Source organism: Tachysurus vachellii, chromosome 26 (assembly GCF_030014155.1).
Source record: "Tachysurus vachellii isolate PV-2020 chromosome 26, HZAU_Pvac_v1, whole genome shotgun sequence".
In the NCBI taxonomy this organism is placed as follows: Eukaryota; Metazoa; Chordata; class Actinopteri; order Siluriformes; family Bagridae; genus Tachysurus; species Tachysurus vachellii.
This window is the reverse complement of record NC_083485.1, coordinates 7,090,973-7,112,731: the sequence shown is the minus strand read 5'-3', so window position 1 is coordinate 7,112,731 and position 21,759 is coordinate 7,090,973. Positions and strand designations below refer to the sequence as shown.

At 35.2% G+C, this 21,759-nt stretch overlaps 1 protein-coding gene across 5 annotated transcripts in view; it reads right to left on the bottom strand.

The window, feature by feature from the left end:
- Positions 1-1,866: 1,866 nt before the first annotated feature.
- fer (fer (fps/fes related) tyrosine kinase) overlaps positions 1,867-21,759 on the bottom strand; it is a 43,138-nt gene continuing 23,245 nt past the window's right edge. Inside the window, exons 5-19 of one of the 5 annotated variants that reach the window (XM_060862491.1) lie at positions 20,599-20,782; positions 20,098-20,235; positions 19,905-20,024; positions 18,846-18,968; positions 17,569-17,758; positions 17,086-17,181; positions 16,759-16,962; positions 16,401-16,523; positions 16,123-16,179; positions 15,913-16,028; positions 15,583-15,677; positions 14,370-14,493; positions 10,057-10,211; positions 4,122-4,244; positions 1,867-4,006 (exon numbers count right to left, since the gene is read on the bottom strand). In XM_060862491.1, the coding sequence (XP_060718474.1) occupies positions 3,870-4,006; positions 4,122-4,244; positions 10,057-10,211; positions 14,370-14,493; positions 15,583-15,677; positions 15,913-16,028; positions 16,123-16,179; positions 16,401-16,523; positions 16,759-16,962; positions 17,086-17,181; positions 17,569-17,758; positions 18,846-18,968; positions 19,905-20,024; positions 20,098-20,235; positions 20,599-20,782 (1,985 nt within the window). In that variant the 3' untranslated portion in view covers positions 1,867-3,869. Of the gene's footprint in view, positions 4,007-4,121; positions 4,245-10,056; positions 10,212-11,156; positions 11,817-14,369; positions 14,494-15,582; positions 15,678-15,912; positions 16,029-16,120; positions 16,180-16,399; positions 16,524-16,758; positions 16,963-17,085; positions 17,182-17,568; positions 17,759-18,845; positions 18,969-19,904; positions 20,025-20,097; positions 20,236-20,598; positions 20,783-21,759 lie in introns of those variants that run through there. The other 4 variants (XR_009647821.1, XM_060862492.1, XR_009647822.1 and 1 more) reach the window with 4 other exon arrangements.

Sequence of the window (21,759 nt, the reverse complement as noted above, 5' to 3'; positions counted from 1 at the left end):
GGCTTCAAACAACGAAAAAAGTGTCTTGTTGACGAATTTTAAGGTTCATGAGGGAGGGTGTAGTGGGTGTGTGTTGGTATGTATGAGTGCATCAGTATTTAAGTGACCTCTCAGTTACCCCAATAATGTCAGATCTTATCAGGGAAGTGAACCTATACTTCCCTTAGTTCCCATGGCTGGTAACACAAAGAATGATTATGGCAGGGCCATCTGTTGTAAGACTAATTTTTTTTTAAAAAAAATATCTGTAAAATGCAATTAAAAAAATATTTCTTATGAAAAAGTAAAGACATGTGTATGTGTTTATGTGTACATAACTTTAATCTTTTTTAAAAATTGCTTTATCAAAGTACAATCTAAATATCTGAAGGTAAACAGGTGTCTGAAATTCAGTTTCCTTAAAAAGACCCGGTCCTTGTCATCAGAAGGCCTCTGATTAGCAAAACAAAAAAAAGCACAGTATCCTCAAATCAGCTGCTAGGTCAAGCAGACAAGACGAGGGGCATGTAAGCATGAAATCGATACCTTAACATTATGCCTAGTCTTTCCATCACATAACATCAGAGCTGCCTATAATCACCTTTTTGCTGAAATGTCAGCAAAAAAAAAAGAATCATAACCAGCATACTCTCGATGCATGGTTAATTACCAAATTAATAACGTAGGGACAAGTTTTGGTTGAGGTCAATCAAAAATTCAAGCACAATGTGCTTTCATTTTTTAAATTATTGAGTGTGTTACTTAATTGGGCAACTTGTTTGATGTTTTTCTTTCTTGTCCCCGAAAGTCTGATTCTTAGATCTGTCAGAACAGATTATTTACAAACAAATGTAAATAATTTTCACTGTATTTACAGAATGTTTCTGACACTATGTGCAAATCTAACAGACTGCAGAAATGGCATGCAGATTTTGATGAGGTATGATAACATAGCCTTATTTGTTAGACTGATCATTCAAGAAGATTCACAATAAAACAATATTTCTGGTTGCAGTGTATTTTTAAATTAGCCCAATTTGTTGTAAAAAAAATGGAACCCTGGCAAGCTGTCATTAACTGTTCTTCCACAGTCAGCACTATTAATGTGGTTACCATTTGTTTCTTAATTATTTTTCTTAGTTTATTTGTTTACAGGGGAAATGCACATTAATAAACATGGCTGTATATGTGCCAGAGTTAGCCAAAAAGCAGACCCATGACAGAATGTTAAAAAAATTACCAAAAAACAAAAACAGTGCATCTTACACACACACACAAAAAGTGGAAATAAAAAAGTAAATACAAGAAAAATGCAAATACATAATTACACAATTACACATAAGAATTAACTCTAAAATACAAAAAAAGGAAATTAATTCAACAAAAGACTTACTACATATACATACTACAAATACAGGAACAAGAGAATGCAACATGAGAAAGTAAATAGCCAAAAACAATTAGTATAAAGAGATCTAAAATCAAGAATACATTACAATCAAGAATACATTGTGACCACTAAAAATAACTCTATGGCGCAGAATGGTGTTTAGCATGCTATTCCCCAATTTTATAGTTATGTAAAAAGGTGAGCAAAAATGCTGGATTATATCTGTCAATTAGCAATCTTTTTTATTGCTGGCCACTTAAAAAACTTTAAACTGAACATGATCTTCAGTTAAACATACAAATCCATTGTAGATCATTTTTAACTTACAGTAACTTTGTGGCAATGTTCAAATATGGGTGTGATGGTCAGGTGTCCACATACATTTGGCCATATAGTGTATACATATTTTAGAGTTAAAATAATCTATACTAGTTTTAAGCAATTCATATATTTAATAAAACATTAACCCTTTGTAGAGGTACTGAAAAACACAAATATACAGCTTATGATTTTATTAGTTAGTTTATTTAACATAATTTAATACCAAAACAAACAATGCATGTTCAATCTAAAAAATGTATTGTGGTTGCCAACTGTCCCACCATTAGATTTGTATGAATGGCAATAAAATATATTCCTACATGGCCAAAGATACAACCAAATGTCAACATTATAAAAGGACTGTTATTAAAAGATACTCAAGCTACATAAATCCATGAAAACATTTCTACACACAATAATAAATGGCAACACCAGTAACATGATTGTGTAACACATCACAAAAATGTAATTCCCATATATAACATTAAAACAAAACCTAAAGCTAGTTCTTGAATAATATTAATATACTTCTAGTAATAAACCATAATTATTAGCATTATGATTTTGTACAGCACTGTGACAACTGTCATTTTACTACAGCTGGAACATTAAGCGCAACAAGGTGAGAAAATATGCAAGGTCAGTGTAGTGAGTAAAAATATATGTAAAATACAGTGACAGTAGGAGATGAATAGTATAAAAATAGGAAAATTCAAAGAATATCAGTTATTTGAAATAAATAAAACATCTATAATATGAATACAAACATTTAGGGGAATACAAAATACCTTACTCAGCAGTAGTTTTAATGACGCAAAAGTCACCACATCTGACCAGAAACCACTGGTAATATTTATATCATGTGATGGAGGAACCTGAATGAGTATTTGAATGAATCAGTGCTAAGTGATATGAACTATCTCAAGCGTATGGATCAGTCAGTAGCGAACATTTACAAGTTCCAACCGTTTCAAACAAAACACTACATGTGACACCAGGATGATTTTTACATATTCCAAACTTGCAAATGTTTTATTATATGAGAACACAGTGATGACTGGCCACATCAGAACTGAAAAGTCATTTACACTTTCAATTCATAATGATTTGCACAGACCTACAACATTATTACAGTATAGAATCTACAACAGTATTTACAAAATACAAAATGAATATGTCAGAGTACACCTTATAAAAGTAACAATTTATTACTGATTCATCGGAAATCATTTGTAAGGCACTGTTCAATCAAGCAGCAGAGATAAAGGATCAGAAATGACAATTAGCAAAATAAACCACAAAGGGTATTTCAGTTTTTCTCAATACATAATGGATAATTTCTAATAAAAAATACTGTTAACTGTGCTTCAAAATGCACTGTAATAAAACAATAATTACAAACTGAAAGTTCATATAAATTATTTGAGATTGGCCTTAGCTGATAATTTGCAGCCCCTTAAAGTAAAATACACACATAGTAATGTAATATCTGTATCTCCTATTTGCTTAGAAGCCTATGCAGAACAGCAGACCATTCTTAAAAATGTATCTGTAAAATGACAAACCATGAATGAAGCAGATAAGTTATTACTGTATCACAAAGTAACAAAGAATGACTCAATTTAATGTGAACGTGTGTGTGTGTTTAATGATGGGCCAGTCTGTTGAGTTTAAACATTTTGTTTTTAACATATTTCATGAATTACACTTAATGTATCCTAGATTTCTTGGATCTACACTACTCTGAAGTAGGTGTGTATGAACTATGAGATAGAATAAAAAGCTCCAAGAAAAGCAAAAACATCAGGGCATGAAAAAGATTTCAGTCATATAAGTGATAAACAATTGGTCAACTATGTTTTCTCTCAGGTGTCATAGATATCAAGTCAAGTGGAATGCAGCTGGACATAAGCATTCTCCAATATTAAAAACCTTTTCCTATATTCAGTATCCGTCTACAGTTAGAAATGTACAGTACGTATTGTAAATAGTGACTTTTTTTTTTTTTTACATGAAAGGCCAAAACATAAGCTCATGACATTCACCCAAACAGATCCTGCATCAGCAAAATGTGCAAAATAGTATCTATTGTAGCAATGAGGGAAAAATCTAGGTATTTGTGTAAATAAGGGAGAGATCAAGAGGGAGTTCACACTTTTGGCCATAATTTAATTTTGAATTATTTTTTCTTGACTGAAGAAAGGTCTCGACATATTTCAGAAAACCTTGGGCGATTTTCAGGTTTGTAATCCCAGCACCTCTGCATGATCTTGTAGACCTCATCTGGGCACTTTTGTGGGCACAACATTCTGTAACCTGCATTCATTAGAACAATTTTGATCAGAATTTTGTTATATGTAAAATAAATATTCAAAAGGATGTCACCTAGTGGATCAATTATTTTGTATATGTGTCGGTTAAGCGTTTATACCTTTTTCAACCTGCTCACGGGCTTGCTGGTTTGTCATGCCTGGGTAAGGACATACACCCAGACTAAATGTCTCCCACAGTAGGATGCCATAGCTCCACACATCACTTTCTGAGCTGTATCTCCCTGTGGAAAATTCATACAAAGAAAGTTTATATATTACAATATATTTTATATAGTTTAACAGGTTCATATATAAAGTTTATCAACCCTTTTAAAAATTCTATATTTCTGAATAAATTGAGAAAGTGGATCATGGCAAAAATGGAAGTGAATTAAGGAAAAAAAGAATTCAGAGGACTTCAGAAAAAGAGTTATTATTGCTCAGCAGGCTCTGACTTGACTCCACAAATCTATAGTCAGACAGATTCTGTACAAATGGAGGGAATTTAAGACCATTGCTACCCTCTTCAGAAGTGGTCAACAAAGATCACTCCAAAAGCAAGACATGTAATAGTCTGTTGGGTCAGAAAAGAACCAAAGGTAACTTCTAAGCAAATTTAAGCAAGGTCTCTTTTACTAATGTTTATGTTTGTGAGTCTGCCATTAAGAAAACACTGAACAACTTTGGTGTGCATGGCATAGTTGCAAGGAGAAAGTCAATACTCTCCTTGCAACTATGCCATGCACACCAAAGTTGTTCAGTTTTAATTCAAACTTTGTGAAGGTTCTAACAGCTAGGTTAACTATATGTAATCATATATAGCAGCTTATGTTAATCTAGTGGGCAATATGGCCATTTACACCACAAGTCTACCATGCTTCCCTAGTTATGCATAAGTGCACTCTGAGTCACCAGGCTTCACTGTAAAGAACTCACCTTCATTGCACCTCCCTCATCATTCCCAGAGAGGATTCTCTCTCTACCTCTGAACATCCTCTGTCAATCAACAACTTCAGTGTATGTGCCAGAATGCTTTCTCAACCACAAAGCAAAAAGACCAGTTCTATAAGGACTTGGATGAATTGCTATCCAGTTATATGCTGCTTCTTTGGCCTATGGGTGACCAAAACCCTATTCAATTTCAAGGAGATCCACCAGGCGTTCATGGAGACATCCATGCTCCTTCTACTGGCATGAATTAGACCTCATTATTACCAGATGCGCAGAACTAGGCAGTGTCCTCCTCACCCACACATATCACAGCATTGATTGTGACATGGATCATTCACTATTGGTCAGAAACGTGCAAGTAGCACTAAAAGAAGTTGCATCAAATCAGGAAGAAGGACCGTCTATGCATTATCTGCTGTGCAAGCAACTTAACAAACACAGCAAGAAATACGTCAAAGAAATGCAGACTGGTGCGAGGCCCTCCCGGCTCACAAAGTATTGGATAGCCACATGTGACCCTCACCAAAGCTAGAAAAAAAAAAAACTGCAAGACTATTGTCTATAGACTTCCTACCCACTTTAGAGAAGCTTAGCAAAGCAGTTAACTTCCTCGCATGTGGGAAGGTCTCCAGACTCTCTAACAGACCTCTGTTCAGATAAGGGAGCCATGTTTGATTCAACAGGCTGCTGGACCAAAGGGGGAAAATATGTGGCACCCGAATCACTTTTGCCATATTTGGCTCAGCAGTTACATAACTTGGGTCAGATTAGTCCAGAAGCAATTTTGTATGCCAACAGAATAATAACATCCCATCAACTGTCACAGCAACAGCACATACCCCAGCCCTACCAGGGCCTTTTCTAAACTTACAGGTAGATTATAGCTCAATCCCACTATCTAAGGGAAAGACTGATGTCTTGGTAGTTTTAGATAAATTGAAAGAAGTTGCCCAAATGCTTAAAATAAAGTGGAATCTTCATTGTCCATATAGGCCACAAGCATCAGGTGAGTGAAAGAGCAAGTAGAGAGAGCAAACAGGATGCATTTTAAAGAAGAAGTGGTGAAGGAACTTGCCAGAATGCTACTAAGTAAAAGGAAAAGAACTTGGACTCATGTCTTATACTGTAAAGTAGTTCCACCACCTGCAGGAATAGACTAGGGGACACGGACCAGTAAGGAGCCCAGGGAGAAACCAAAGGCAGTATTGCTCAGTAGGGGGTCAACCCGTTGGTGAAGACGTCCTCGTAGAATTCCTCTTTTATTAGCTTATCCCCACCTAACTGGTCCTTAGGTGTATTAACACTACAGATTAGGGCAAGTAAACCTAAAAAAAAACTATATGATCACAAAGATTGTGAAACAAAAGTCTATATGATCACATAGGTCCTAAATATAAACTGTAGTATGGAAATACTGCTCTCCTGCCCCTCTCTCGCTCTCCTCCTTTTGTTTGTTGGTGTTACGGATTCAAGGACTGAAAATCACTGTGACAACCAAGGCAACAGACGCACCAATGCACTGACATTTGAAGACATCTGCCGAACAACTCCTCAGGACTGGCAGACAACAACAATTCTTCCTGTTGTCATTTACCTGATGATAAAATTGACATCATATATCAAGCTACAATGCACTGCAGAAGCTTTGGACTCCGGAAAGCAACAAAGAACTATTACCCTTAATCACATTAACGGACACCAAAAATGAAAAGTATTTTTCTGCCTGCAGCTTTTTTTATTATTATTGACAAATCTTTAGTGAGAGTTATTGGAAATCTCAAAGAGGGGATTGTAAGAAAATAATTTTCAGTCATCGTTTATTTCCTTCTTTATTTCTGGTATATTTTTGTGTATCATGTTGTGTGAGTGAATGAGAGTGTATGTGTGTGTGCCCTGTGATGGGTTGGCACTCCGTCCAGGATGTATCCTGCCTTGATGCCCAATGATGAGGCTCCCCGTGACCCGAGAATAGTTCGGATAAGCGGTAGAAAATGAATGAATGAATGAATGAATGTAGAAGCCAAATCAAGTGATAATGCTAGTTAAATTCAAACTTTACATTAGTCTTGTGGTTCCTGTCTCACATTAATATGAAAGGAAAAGGCAAGGTAACTCAGGATATCATCTGTCTCGTTGTGCCATTTGTCCCATTGTTTAAGGTGGCCATTTGTTTCAAGGTCTGAGCCAAGAAGGAATGCCAAGTATAAGAGGTGAACTCATTCTTATGATAATGAAGTGGTCTGAGTAAGACTGTTATGTTAATGGAATTAAGGATGGGTGAAATTCCAGGATCTGGTGTGGGGCTGTAACATCCTTTCATGCTTTGATTGTCACCCGAGTGTTTTGTCTCTATCTGAAGGGATTGCCCCTCAAATGTGTATAATTACAATGCATTACAACTGTAAGATTTGATGACTGCAGCGCCCGATCTGACTTGAAGACTCATGTTCATTGTGTCTCTCCAATAAAGACTACTGCACAAGGAAATCCAAGTGTCCTGGTCTTCTCTGGAAAACATTCACAACAGCAGTAAGCCATGTAGGAAATTACAGACAGTATCAACCCAGATTCCAGATGTGTCAAAAGAAGTTCATTCGCCAAAATGGCTACAATATCACAGAACAATATGTGTAGAATAGTAAATGAAAAACGCTCATATTAACTGCAAGTATGAATAATTCACTTTGTTTCTGCATGTGTTAAAGTTAAAAATTGTTTAAAAAAAAAAAAAGTCAGACCTAAATATTAAATCATGGTCTAAGTGAGCCAACACATGACAATGTCTCAGAACTGGTAAGAAGAGGGCCTTGAAATGGTCCTTGCACCATGTGGCAACAAAGGCTAACATCCATAATATCCATGTGGCATCAAACTGCTCTCAAGCCCATAGGATGTGTGTCAGTGAAGATCAATTTCCATTGGGGCACCTCTACCTTGACCCCTCTATTTAAAAACACAACTCCAACAAATTAGAGCCTATCCCTCCCACACTGACACAAGGACACATTTCAATTTGTGGCCACTGCTGTCAACCTGTAAACTAGGGACTCAGTTCTGAAATTTCTATCTCCTGCATCCTCAGCAGAAGCTGACATGTAAGTATTACTAAAGTATATCTGACTGGCAAACATAATAATGCCTGTCTCACACTGAGGATTAAAGTGTGCTTTTCTGAGTTTATTGTCAGCATTTTGATGTATGCAAGGAGGATGTATTGAATACACTGCTCCTTGGAGGGTGGCTAAAAAAATAAAAGCAAGTTGAGTAGAAACTGTTGATTTACCTTTTAAATCACATAATTGTTATTTTAATTTACTGATTTTTAACATGCTGACACTCGATACTCCTTCCATACATGTTGAGTAAACATCTCCTAACATCACCATATAAACAAGTACCGTATTTTCCGCACTATAAGGCGCACACAAGAGCCTTAAATTTTCTCAAAAATCGGCCATGCGCCTAATAATCCGGTGTGCCTTGTGTGTGCACTGAGTTCCAAAAATCTGTAAAAATGTTGTTGTGCGACTTTGGTAAGTGCTCCGCTTGATTGACTGTCGGACCATTTCCCGCTGACACAGGAACATAATACATACACTACGTAAGCTGGCAGCGATAAACCAATCAGAGAACATTACGTGATACGTACAGTACATACTGTACGCTTACCTCCGCCACGCCTCCGGTAGGTATACTACCGGTATGTTGCAAAACAACATTTGTTTCTTCCTAACCATTATGCACTCCACACTCCATTCCAGTAGGTGGCGGTAAATGCACCTTAAGTTGGTTTGCCATCCACCAATAAAAATCAGAAGACGACAACATTTGTTTGTCTAAGGACCCCCGAAAATGGCACCAGTGAAGAGACATGCTTACGAGGCACAGAAATAGAAGTACAGAAATAGACCCCGTAATTGAGACTGCGCCTTATAATTCAATGCACTTTATAGTGCGGAAAATATGGTAAAGGGTTTTCATAGTTAAAGGCAGGGTCTCCGGTTTTTGAGAAATGCTTCAAAAAACTGAGTCGGGCCGAATAATAAACAAAAATCAAAACAAAAATCAAAACAAACGTGTAGCCAATGAGCAGAAAGGGGCGAGTCTTGTCAATATGCAGCGGAGAGAGTGTTCAGTGCGCATGTGTGACATTAGCAGAAAGCAGTTTTAGCATTGACATGGAGGATAAAAACAAAGAAAGAAAGCGAAGAAAGGCTTACGATAAGGCAAGAAGCAGGACCCGTGTTAATATAGGATCAGCTTTCCAGCGCTGGAGAGAACTGAAGGAGCAGGAAGTTGGCGCATATTCACAGATTTGTGTTTCCCGAGTCAATAACTCCAGAAACGCTTTTACTACACAAATAACACCTCTTTTCTATCGTAGTAATGTAGAGCGGTAGCTACAACTGAGTTTTGTGTAGTAACAGCGTTTAGCTCAGGAATTATTGACTCGGGAAATTCAACTTTACTTAAGATGCAGAGGTTGCTTTTTTCCTTCTTGATAGGTGAGTAACATTGGTTTTGCTTTGTTACACAGAACTAATATATGCCGTCCTTTGCATGATTATGCTTGTGTGTCATTTTTGCTTGTTTGTTTATCTGCAATCGTATTGTTCTTCCCTTCAGCTATAATAAAGACACATTTCTTTCCAGTTTAGTTGCCTGGTTACGTATGTATGTGTGGGCGGAGCTATCAATACAGCTGTGGGACCCATTTGGGTTAGGGGTGTGTTTGTTTTGGTGATTTCAAATTGGCTTTCAAAAATCGGAGACCCTGCCTTTAAACATTGCATTTTTAGATTGAATGGACTGTCTGCCATACAAGTCCATGTGAATGTAGAACTACTACCTAAAGCAAAACATTACATTTAATATAAACCTATTATTTGTTACAGTCATAACTACTGTCAGAGGTGTGCTGTTAAAGTAAATTAAATCACATTTTGATTCAAGAATTCAATCAGACTGTCTTATAAATCATTAAGTAATTTAAATCATTAAGTAACATTGATGCTGCTTAAAAATTAAGCACCACCAATTTAAAATGCATTCCCATTTCCCTGCAGACAGCTGCTAATTAGGAACCAAGTCAAAGACCATTACCATAATTGAGTGCCTCTGGTGCAGTCCACTTGATAGGAATTTGTTTAAGACCAGATGATGAATAAACCCCATCATCTTCCTGACGTGACATGCCAAAGTCACTAATTTTCAACAGGTTGCTCTCTCCCACCAGGCAGTTCCGAGCAGCAAGATCTCTGTAACAGATAAATGAAGAGTGAGGTGCTGTGCTTTATTATTCTCCCTATGCCTCCACAAATACATACATTACCAGAATGAGCATATCCAGGCATCAATTTACTGTATACTAACAGTGAAGGCCTATAACAACTAAATGACAAAAATCAAAATATTTGGCAATGAATTTCATAATTGTTATATTATATCATAATTTGATGGAAATTGTGGAGTTTACAAGAGAAAGTAAGGGAACATTTATGATATGCTGCTGACCACATGACATATTTGTATCAAATGACATAATTTGATTTATTGATTCCAGAAACAGTGGAAGCATGACATACCTGCTAAAATCATACTTATAAATAAGAACCCATGTATTGAGTGCATATCACACATTTATGTTCATATTTATCAGATGTTCCTGCCAGAAAACATCTTGTGCTACTTTGGCCAAAACGTTGGCAGTGTGTGAACAGGTTATCAAAGATTGAGATAGCATAAATAATTATGAGAAAATGTTTTATCATTTCAAAAATGTCATGTAGCATGGGCATTATGCATAGGGCAGAATAATGTAGCTAAGATAGTTAAATTTACTTGTAAGTAATTCAACAGTTATTTATTGTTAAGAAATGCCAGATTTTTTGATATATACATAATATACATAATAATACATAATTTTAATATATTTTGGTGTGTCAAGTCTCCAACCTGCTTTCAGTTTATATCAATTCCACTGATTTGAATGAATGGTTTTAAATGAAGACAAATGATTTACAAGATATATGCATGCATTCTAGTGGACTATGCAATGCAATCTTGGCTCTTACTCAGGCCAGTCAATATTCTGTGGACTTCCAGTGGCTAAATTTGACACATATTCCAAATATGTTACATTTATGAACTGCTCAATCAGTTATATGTGGCTCACTTTTATTCAAAACTGGACTTGCCTTAAGGGGCGTTGGCAGATTCCTTTAAATCAAAGGTCCAGGGAAAAACAGCCTTTTCCAATAAGTTCCATTTGATTTGTTTGGAGCTATGGCAAAGTTTCAGTGTTTCAAAAGACTGCCAGCACAATAGATATGCTGCTTGTTTAGTTGAAATGTTCACTTAAAGTACCACTTGGAGACTGTGTTGGCTTTGCTGTCTATCAGTTGTAGAAAGGACATTATTTTCAATCACACTGTCAAATCTGGTGTCACCCAAATGAAGAATCTTTCCCTGTTGAGTCTGGTTCCTCTTAAGGTTTTTTCCTCATATGGCCCCAGAAAGATGTTTCTTGCCAATGTTGCCTCTGCTTGCTCAACAGGGATACATATAAATTGGAATTTTGTAATTTTTATTCAAAATTTTTAGATTTCTGTAAAGCTGCTTTGAAAAAAAATACTAATTTGTTAAAAATGCTAAAAATGCTACAGAAATACAATTGAAGTAATGGCAGCAGAAAGCTGACTTCATTCTGTTGCTAGCATATAGACTTACATAAACAATAAAGATTAGAGAGCCCATTCCAAAAGCAGCTGGAAACTGACTGTTGCTTTTGTGAATTTCTTCACAGCTTTCACAATGTTATCATTTTCATCAGTCATCAGATGTTGCTGTTTGCCTTGGTTGACCTGTTTGATGTCTGGATGTTAGTACAACAGTGGTTTTTCATTATCAGAACATTCCATTTTGTTGTATAGGTTATGCCCAATATTTTTGCAATGGCTTTGATCAACTTTCCCCCTTTTCCCAGGTTCAAAATGGCTTGCTTTTCTCCCATAGAGAAAGCAAGCCATAAGCAAGAGAGCTAGCTTGTCTTCATGCTTGTTTATTTTAGGCAATCAGATATAATCTGAGATTATATGAAGTTCCTTATTAAACAGCCTGGGATTTAGTCAGTGGCCAGACTGATTAATCTATAGGTCTCTGTAAGCACATTAAAATATTCATGACATCACATGATAGCACATCAAAAAAAGACTGAACATCTATTACTTTCAAGGAAGGGTAGCAGGGAAAAGCACCGTCTCTCCATAAACAATACAACAGCATTGCAGGTTGGCAAAATTTCATGGGAGCCATCAAAAAAGTTCTGTAAAAATATTCTTTGGACTGAGGAGAACAATGCAGAGATCATGCATAGCTCCGTAATTGGCAGAAACCAAACACAGAATATCAACACAAATCAAATATTGACTCATGTCAACTGTCAAACATGAAGGTAAGGAGATAATAATTTGGGCTAATTTTGCAGCCACAAGGGCCTAGAAAACTCCACTTTACACCAGAATAGTCTTGATATAAATGTGAGGCTATCTGTCCAGTAGTAGTTTACCTAATCTGAAATGCAATAGTTTCAGAAACATAATACTATGTTTCCAAATATACCAGCAAATAAATACTTTAATTGCTCAAAAAAAAGATGAAATTGTTATTTCAAATTTCAGACCCCAAAATAATTTATACACTATGGCAGAATCTTAAGAGAGATGTGCATAAGTGAATATCAATGAACTTAAACAATGTGGTAAAGAAGAGTGGACCAAAGTATCTCCAAGATTATGTAAGAAAATGATAAACTCTTACATAAAATCTTTAAAATTTATTGGTGTTGGGGTAGTTCTACAATATTACAGTATTGTAAAATATACGTTTACATGTTGGTTTACATTTGTTAAAATATACATATTTAATACATACTTATATGTAAATCAATTTTAAAATGCAATTACAGTTATCTGAGGTTATTTGTTTGTTTATAAAATTTGCAGAGGATCAATATAGGCCCTGATAAATAAAAACATAACTGAAGGAGGGCATACTTTCTTTTTCTTTGACCACATACAGGACATATGGCTCACCAGTGAGCTAAACATTATGATGACCTGCCTAATATGTTGCTAATCCTCTGTGTAGCACCGAGAGTACTGTTGGATAGCACAACTGCTGGATAGCACAGATGTCCTGTTGTATCTAGCAACAAGACATTAGCAGAATATATTTTAAGTCTGTAAGTTGAGATATGGAGCTGCTGTTGGATCAGACTTATTGCTCCAGCAATATAATTATATAATTATTAAATATAAACTCCAATAGGCGTAATTTACTAGATGCATATAAACACTGCTTATAAAATAAAGTTTTCAATATTTGCCAAATTTTTATAGTTCCTATATCAGTTAAGTAGATACAGTAATATGCAATTTAGTCAATATAGGTCAATATATTGGGCATAACTAAATGGTCTAAATGGTGAAGAAAAAAAGACGTACCCCTTATTTAAAAATGATGTTTGTTTTTAGGTGAAAAATCTATTATGCGGTTTTAGAGAATTTAGAGTTAATGGGGTATATATTTTTGGCTTTGGGGAAATTAGCATTAAGGAGAAATTGGTTTGGGGAAATCACTGGTCTAAGGGTATTTATATTTTTGTTTTGAATCAAATGACAGTCATGGTGTTATTTACATGTAGGTTTTGGGTCATGGGGTCAGTCTTGGTTTGAGGAGCAGCAGTATGAACTTCAACACCTGGCCAGCACAATCACCTGACTTGAATATCATCAAACTAATATGAGAAATTTTGGATAGAAGTGTGAGAATCAGCTTCCCTGCTTCAACCTCTCTAAAGCAAATAGAATATATTCTGCTAGATGAATAGCACAAATTTCCACTCGAAGACATTCATAAGTAGTAAAAATGTATTCCAAGAAGGTTGGAAGCTGTATTAAAAGCAAATGGTGGTCTCAAACTATCAATAAAGAGATATTCTTTATTAAATTTTTTGTTCACATTTTGTCTAACCACTGTATATTTAAATTCTTTGTTTTGTGCAGAGTATGACCTCTGGTTTTCAAACAGTGCATTTGAATTAATTGAATAAATACATTTCCCATGATAACCCCACCCCATTCTATGAATTAAGCTCCCACAGCCTTCATTTTTATTTATGATGCATTTCTGAGGCAAATTATACTATATGGATCTTGTATACAGTATACTACCTTAATTCTATGAATAATATATGAAAGAACAAAATCTTTTGACTAAGACCATTAACAAATTACTATTTATAACAATCAAAATTATTTTATGTCAATTTTTGTATAAGAGCCATGTTATATGCTCATCTCTTGTAGTTAATAGCTGTGGACAGAGTTCTTTGGCTCCACTGTGGTGTTTCCTACCTGTGGATACAGTTCTTAAGCTCCAGGTAGGCCATTCCTGCAGCTGCATCTAGAGCAAACTTTAGCAACTGTTTTGTCTTGAGGTCTTCCTTCTTCTTCCTCAGGAAAGACAGAAAGTCACCTCCTGTCCACCAAGGCAAATTAGAAGGCATTGGTGAAATCATTGGTATACTGTGCAATCAGAAAAACATCCATAAATATTTGGACACTTACAAAGCTACATTTATTTTAGTTGTATATTAAACCATTTGGCTGAAACTGAGCAAATATAGTGTCTGAACTCCTGAATTTGTCTTAATTTTTGTTCATCAGGAAGGACAGAAAGTCACCTCCTGTCCACCAAGGCAAATGAGATGGCAAGTAATTGGTATATTGTGCAAACAGAAAAACATCCAGCCAGATCCATAAATATTTGGACACTTACAAAGCTACATTTATTTTAGCTGTATATTAAACCATTTGGCTGAAACTGAACAAATATAGTGTCTGAACTCCTGAATTTGTGCACAATTTCACATTAAGTTTAGTTTTATATTATTGTCTGGCAAGAGAATTGTCTCAAAAGGTTTGGTATATCCTTCATGTGCAAGGCATCAATTATGCAATCTTCAGGTATGAAAAGGTGTTTGCCCTATTTATATGTTATGGATGGGTCTAAAACAGGCAGTTTATGCTTTAACGTCTACAAATGTCATTGAGTTGAAGCAGGTCTGCTAGGATGAGTATATCACAATTTCTCTACAAGGATCGCATATAAACAACAATTTTTCCTTACACCATATTCCTTACTTAATTACTTCCTTACATTATCTACTCCTATATACTGTAGTAGACAGAAAAAAACAACAGTGTCTAATGTCTAAATATATATGGACCTGTCTACACACGTACACATATTTTATATATATATATATATATATACACACACACACACACACACACACACATATAGACATACATACACACACACACACACACACACACACACATACATATATATATATATGTATATATATATATATATATATATATATATATACACATATATATATATACACATATATATATATACACATATATATATATACACATATATATATATATATATATATATATATACACACACACACACATATATATATATATATATATATGAGAATACATATATAGTTACTGTAATTTTTTAGTTAATACGTAAACTGTAGGAGCATACCTGGTACAAGTTCCATCACTATATAAATTGGCTGTCTTTGCGTACAGACTCCTATTAGCTTCACAATGTTTGGATGATCGTACTGTTTAAGGATTCTTAAGAACAAAATAAAACACTTCATTATAAGAATCAACTAAATATTCAATGGACAGCATATTACAGTCGCGGATATAATGTGTAGAATGGCCAAGTAATACAGAAAACAAATAAATTACATTATAAACCAGTTAGAATAACCTATTGTGCAACCTATTGTGCATTATGCTGAAAGTTTTTGTTAATTATTAACATAATCTAAATTTTAATGTAACTTTTTAGTAAGCCCTTCACCTCGCCTCGGAAAGAAACTTAATCTTGAGGTCTTGTGGGAGATCCTCTTTACAAGTCTTCACAGCCACAGGTGTCTTATCCCTCAACATTCCTTTGAACACCTCACCAAAATTGCCCTAAATCACAATCCATACCATGGTGACTTAGTACTTACACCACATTAAAAATGTAATTAATTTAAAAGATATTAACTTGAAAGCAAAAACTTGCCTTTCCTAGAAGTTCTCCAAGAATGACATCCTCATGATTAAGAATCCATTTTTTATCCTTAAGAACAGTGCGTGCGTGAGTGCGCGCGCACACACACATAAGTCACATATTGAAAAAACACGTATATGTACTCTTAACTTTTACAGATAATATTTTTCATGTTGCAAGGACTATCATGCATCATCATCAGGTAACATGTCTATCATTGCTTATATCCAATTATAAAATGAACTGTAAAAAAAAGGAGAGCTATGTAAATCTGTGAAAATGTGTACTACCTTCAAGACAGGATTCAAAAGTGTGACTCCGGATTTTTTAGTAATGACTTGTTTTGTAGAGTAATGGTGCTCAATCAACTGAGGAATGGTGGGAAAACCAGTGCCTTCAAAACGATATTGATTCTGCAAAACAAAATATTTTAAAACCATAAAACCATGTATGATGAATATAAAGTGAAAACTGCAGAAATAAACAGATGGACAACAATATACAATTCTTTATAGGTGACTTTAGAAATGTTTCTGATGCTGAGCTGGTGACAGGTACTGATGCAGTCAAACTGACATTCGAAAAATAGATGAAAAAAAGTGATAAACCTGACAAGGTATTTTACACCAATTGTTTGGCAGTACTCACGTCTGCAAACTGAATGATGAAGTGTCTGCACTGGGCATCTGAGAAGACAGAGAGTACATACTCGCCAGGCTTGCCGTGGCTTTCACGAACCAGGAAGTCTCCCTGCTGCTTAAGCAGCTCCTGGGCCTCTGTCCGTGGAATTGCCCCATGGTACCACTCCTGTTCCCCCAATGGCTTTTCGCTGATGGCAATCACATCTATCAACTTGTGTGTGGGAATAGTTGGGGTGGCAAAAAGTGGAAAGTGAGTAAATTAGAGTACGTGGACCTGCTTTCTTTTTCAGGATACTTTTGATTATTAAAAAAAAAAGAAGAAAAAAGTACTTACTGAGGATGAGCCAAGTACAGACTTTGGTGAACGAATGATGCCAGCAATAGAGTGGCGGAGGGTGTCAAACTTTGATATTCTTTCTTTACTTTTGTCCTGGTACAAAACACATTTCACCTTAATGTATACATTCAGCCTTAAAACTCTCTCTAATGTGTTGCCAAGAAGATTCACACACATTTACAGAATACAAAAAAAGTGGAAACTTCGTTCTGATTATGTGTTATTGTGTGGTGTTTGTACCATATGGAATTAATAGTCATCTCCCAGACAAGGTTGCACCAGGGAAGGGATAATTATTATTTTTCATCTTCAAATTTTAAACTGACATGCATTAATGGATAGTAAAATACTTTCTTTCATCCAGTTCAAAGACCGTATTGGTTAATGTTATATGTTAGAAGCCATTATTAGACAGCAGTTGCTCCCAAATGTCTAACTTGTTCATAAAATTAAAGACTTTAAAACAATGTTTAGATAGACCATTGAGTTGACAGATCGTGCATCCTCCTCATAATTGACCACAGTTGGAGGTTCTTTTCCCCCATTATCCTGCATCTTGTGCTCCAGCATATCCTTCTGGGAGCTCAGTTTGGCTTCTGAGCAGCGTAGGAGCTGCACCATCTGTTTTAATTCCTCAAGAGACTGCTTCTGACTTAGCAGCAGCACCTTACTAAAAAAAAAAGACAATACTTTATGTACACATATGACTAACTTTTGCTTATTTATTTTTATGTAATGTGACTTAGAATTTAGGCTGAATTCTACAGAGCCACAACTACACACAAATGCTGAATACTCATAACATTTAAAACACCGCAGACTTATAAACAAATACAACACAGTTTTAAAAGTAAAGTGTACAAAGCTCAACAATTTATTCCACTGTTTGGAAATTACCTAAGAACATAGACTAGTATTATTAGATTGATTACTATGTAGTGGTGATATCACTCCAAGAATGTAAAAATAAGGATGGAATATCGGTGCTGAAGTCAGATTTCATGCAGGTGGGTAATATTATAAAATAAAGGGTAAATCTTTACTCAGTTAAAAACCCATTTTTCAAAAATGACATGCTCTAATTTAAATGAGTATATCGCAAAAAATACAATGTGTCTTTGAATAATTGTGTGCTGCAGAATAAAGTTAAAATAAGTATATCTATTACCAGATCAGAGTAATAGAACCTGGAACACAAAATTTTTTCATTCACAGGAGAATAGCTCCATCTAAACCTTCATATTGAAGCCTGCATATTCTGTTGAATCTCAGCTTTCTGACTGAACCAAGGTTGTGTTTGTGTCGCGTAATGTTTGATTACAGGATTAAACATTCATACAGATGACATGTTTACGAAGGTTTGCAGACTGTCCATTTAACTGCATACTGTTAAAATTCTGCATTATATCATTGAAAATTGTGTTCATAGTTGTGTAGATACATACATAAACACATTTTTGCTCATTAGCATGGTGCAGCTGAGAAAATGCATGTTTTTCTAAACGCCAATACGCAGAAATGAGAAGTCAGGTAATATTTGGCTATTGAAATTGTATCATCTATGCTGCCTTTAACAAGAAGCAGAGCTTATATGCCTTCCTCATTTTTCATATTGGCTGTTCAAAAACATGTGATTCCTCTGCTGCACCCTGTAGTACAAATAGCCTGTCAATATGCAATAAAAATGAAATGTTTTCTAAGAAGTCGAAGCAAAATGTGGTCAAAATTGTATATGTGAGATATGGTGGACAACGTACTCAGATTTCTTTTCGCAAGTTTTTGCGTACTCCTCAATTTTGCTCTGCAGGTCTACCATAAGGTCCTCTTTACTGTGTAGACTCTTTTGGGTTGAGACAAGCTCCTCTGTTGTAGACTTTAGCCTTTAAAAAGTCACAATGAAAAATCTGCATTGATACTCTATTCCAACAAGTGTTTAACACTGAACATAGTTACAAACAGACACTGATATTCATATATTTCTGCGATTCTAGCCAACAGCTAAGCAAACCATTTCCATTTCCATTTTTTTTTTACATGATACATGCAGCAACTATCTACATTTGTCCCCTTCTGGTAAATATCCAACCATTCTCAATATCTGCTGACTAACATATACAGGCATGCATACTCTAAACATCTCCTGCACATTCCCACTGTAATTTCTTTTGTACCAACCTCAAATCAAATAAAAAAAATCAAATAAAATCGTATTTTATTTGTCACATACACATACATACAGAGTATGACATGCAGTGAAATGCTTTTTACATCTGTCCGGTATTAAAGACAAAGTGTAACCGGAGCAGTCGCGACGGCAGCCGACCTCACCGGCACCATCTTGGATCTGCACAATTTTCCAGTCAACACTCCAGTTAGTCAGATCAAATTTAAGTTTTTATAGTAAAAACCAGTTTACTTTAATTTGAATACCAGTACTGAGTACCAGTAAATTGAGGCAAGCTGAAATAGGTGGTCCTAAACTTTACAAAATTGAAAACCTTAGTAACATTATCATAATCACTGGGAGAGGCTAGAAAATGCAATTATTAATGTTGCATTTATATCAGTTATATGCAGTTTCTCCTTGCTTTTATTTCTGATTGTCTACGTAAAAGTGAAAAGGTCACACACCCTCAAATTTTCAATAGGTCCCACAAGTTCCATGGAATTGCAAGTCCTACGGTATATGTATATAGCAATCTCCCTTTAAACAATACCTTTGAACACAAAGGATTTTTAAGAAGTGAAAAATTATATATCTAAAATTTATGTGCTAAACCTTTTCAATCTCAAAATTAGAAGACACCTGAACTCACATTGCTTGTAAACTGTCAGCTGTCAAGTTATTCCACAAAATCTCATTGGCTTGAAGATTCTCTGTTTCCTCCAATAGTGAGACATCAAATTCTATATTAGGTTCTTTGGTTTCAGGTGACCTAGGTAAAACAGTTTAAACATTAAGTTCATCAGCATTTATTAGGCTTTGCATTTGTGAGTTTTTACACATACCTGTACACTTCAATAAAGTTGTCATACTCAGATGCAGGATCAATTTGATCAATAGAGGTATGTATTTCTTTGTGGACCTTTACTATTTCATCTGTCAAGAGACTGGTGATCTCACTGTACTCCTCAAGAATCCCCTTCCTAGAAGAGAAAACAATATAAGCAGAACAAGAACATATATATTGCTCCTTTAAATACATACACTTTAAACACACATTTACATAAAGTACATAGGACTAAATATAAATTCTAAAAGACAAAACAGAAATCAATAAACAATACATGTATGTGGGTAAATGTAATTTTAATACAAGTGAAAACTCCCTTTTTTAAAATTTGTAGAGCATGGTAATGTATGCAAGTTTGACAGGAATGCTTATATATAAAATAAGCAAGAGATTAAAACAATTCCTCATTTTTTTTTCTTTTTTCTTGCATATCCTATCTACTTATAGCTTATAAACTTAATTTTAACTTTGTGTGTGAGCTTTGTGCACGACTCACAAGGCGCTGACCATCTCCTCTTGCATCTTTTGCAGTGAATCGAGCAGCAGGGGGAGTGTGTTTTCATGATAGTGCTCATGGTGCATCTGTGCACTACGTACTGCCAGCACATATTGGTTGTGCAGATTGTGCAGCTTCATGGTGGCTTTGTCGTAACGCTCACGGGCCTTCTCTGGCTCCTTGCCTGAAGAAAGCACCATTCAGTTAAATCTAGTGCACAATACAAAGTTTTAGCCCCTATTTGAATGAATATTTGTGTAGTGTGAACAGATTTCAAATATTTTAAATCATGTTTGAGATTGTCTGTGATGAATCTTGTAATGTTAAACTCTCTACAACTAGTTTCAAGAAGTGCTGAAAAAAAAAGCCACATAAGTCAAAAAAGAAATCAATTTAACTTGCTTTCATTTGCCGCAGATGAATTTACCATCCATCATTTGTGCAGAAGAGTCAGTAGATGTAAAAATAAAATAAAAATACTTTTAAGAAATTATTTAGCATGTAATATTCAAATGGTTAATAGTAGGGCTGCACGATTTACGGAAAATGTCATATTGCGATTATTGAGGTCAATATTGCGATTGCGATACTTGCTTGGTTCTCAAGGAAAATGCACACACAGATTACTGATAATGCTGAAATTTGTATTCCTCAACTCAAACTAGCAACAACAACAAACAAATGCAAAACGTTTTCAAATTAAAATATTTTTACAAAATAACATCTTTGCATTACTGCAAACAAACTTGTTATTGTCTAAATAGTACAGCTAAATATAATAAATAGAACAAAGTAATTTCTATGTTCATGAAAATAAGATATTTTGAACATTCTGTCCAAACAGGGATATTTTACCTGACGTAACTTTTTTGTATAAACTTTCAAAAAGGAATTTGCATATAAATGTGTGGTTCAAACCACTAAAACTGTTGTTAGTCATTTACAAAAACAAAAACAAAGCAACAAACTGGTACTTCCAAATCCTCTTTCTAAAAAGCTCTACTTATCACTTGAGAGGTTCTTTGCCAAAAAAACAAGCATATAGCATAAAGCTCAGGGATTGCAACTTGAGAGAAATAGTTCTGCGAGGGCAGCTGGTACCTCTTGTCCAGTGTGCGGATCATTTTCTGAAATCCGCCCTTGCTAACGGTGTATAGGGGC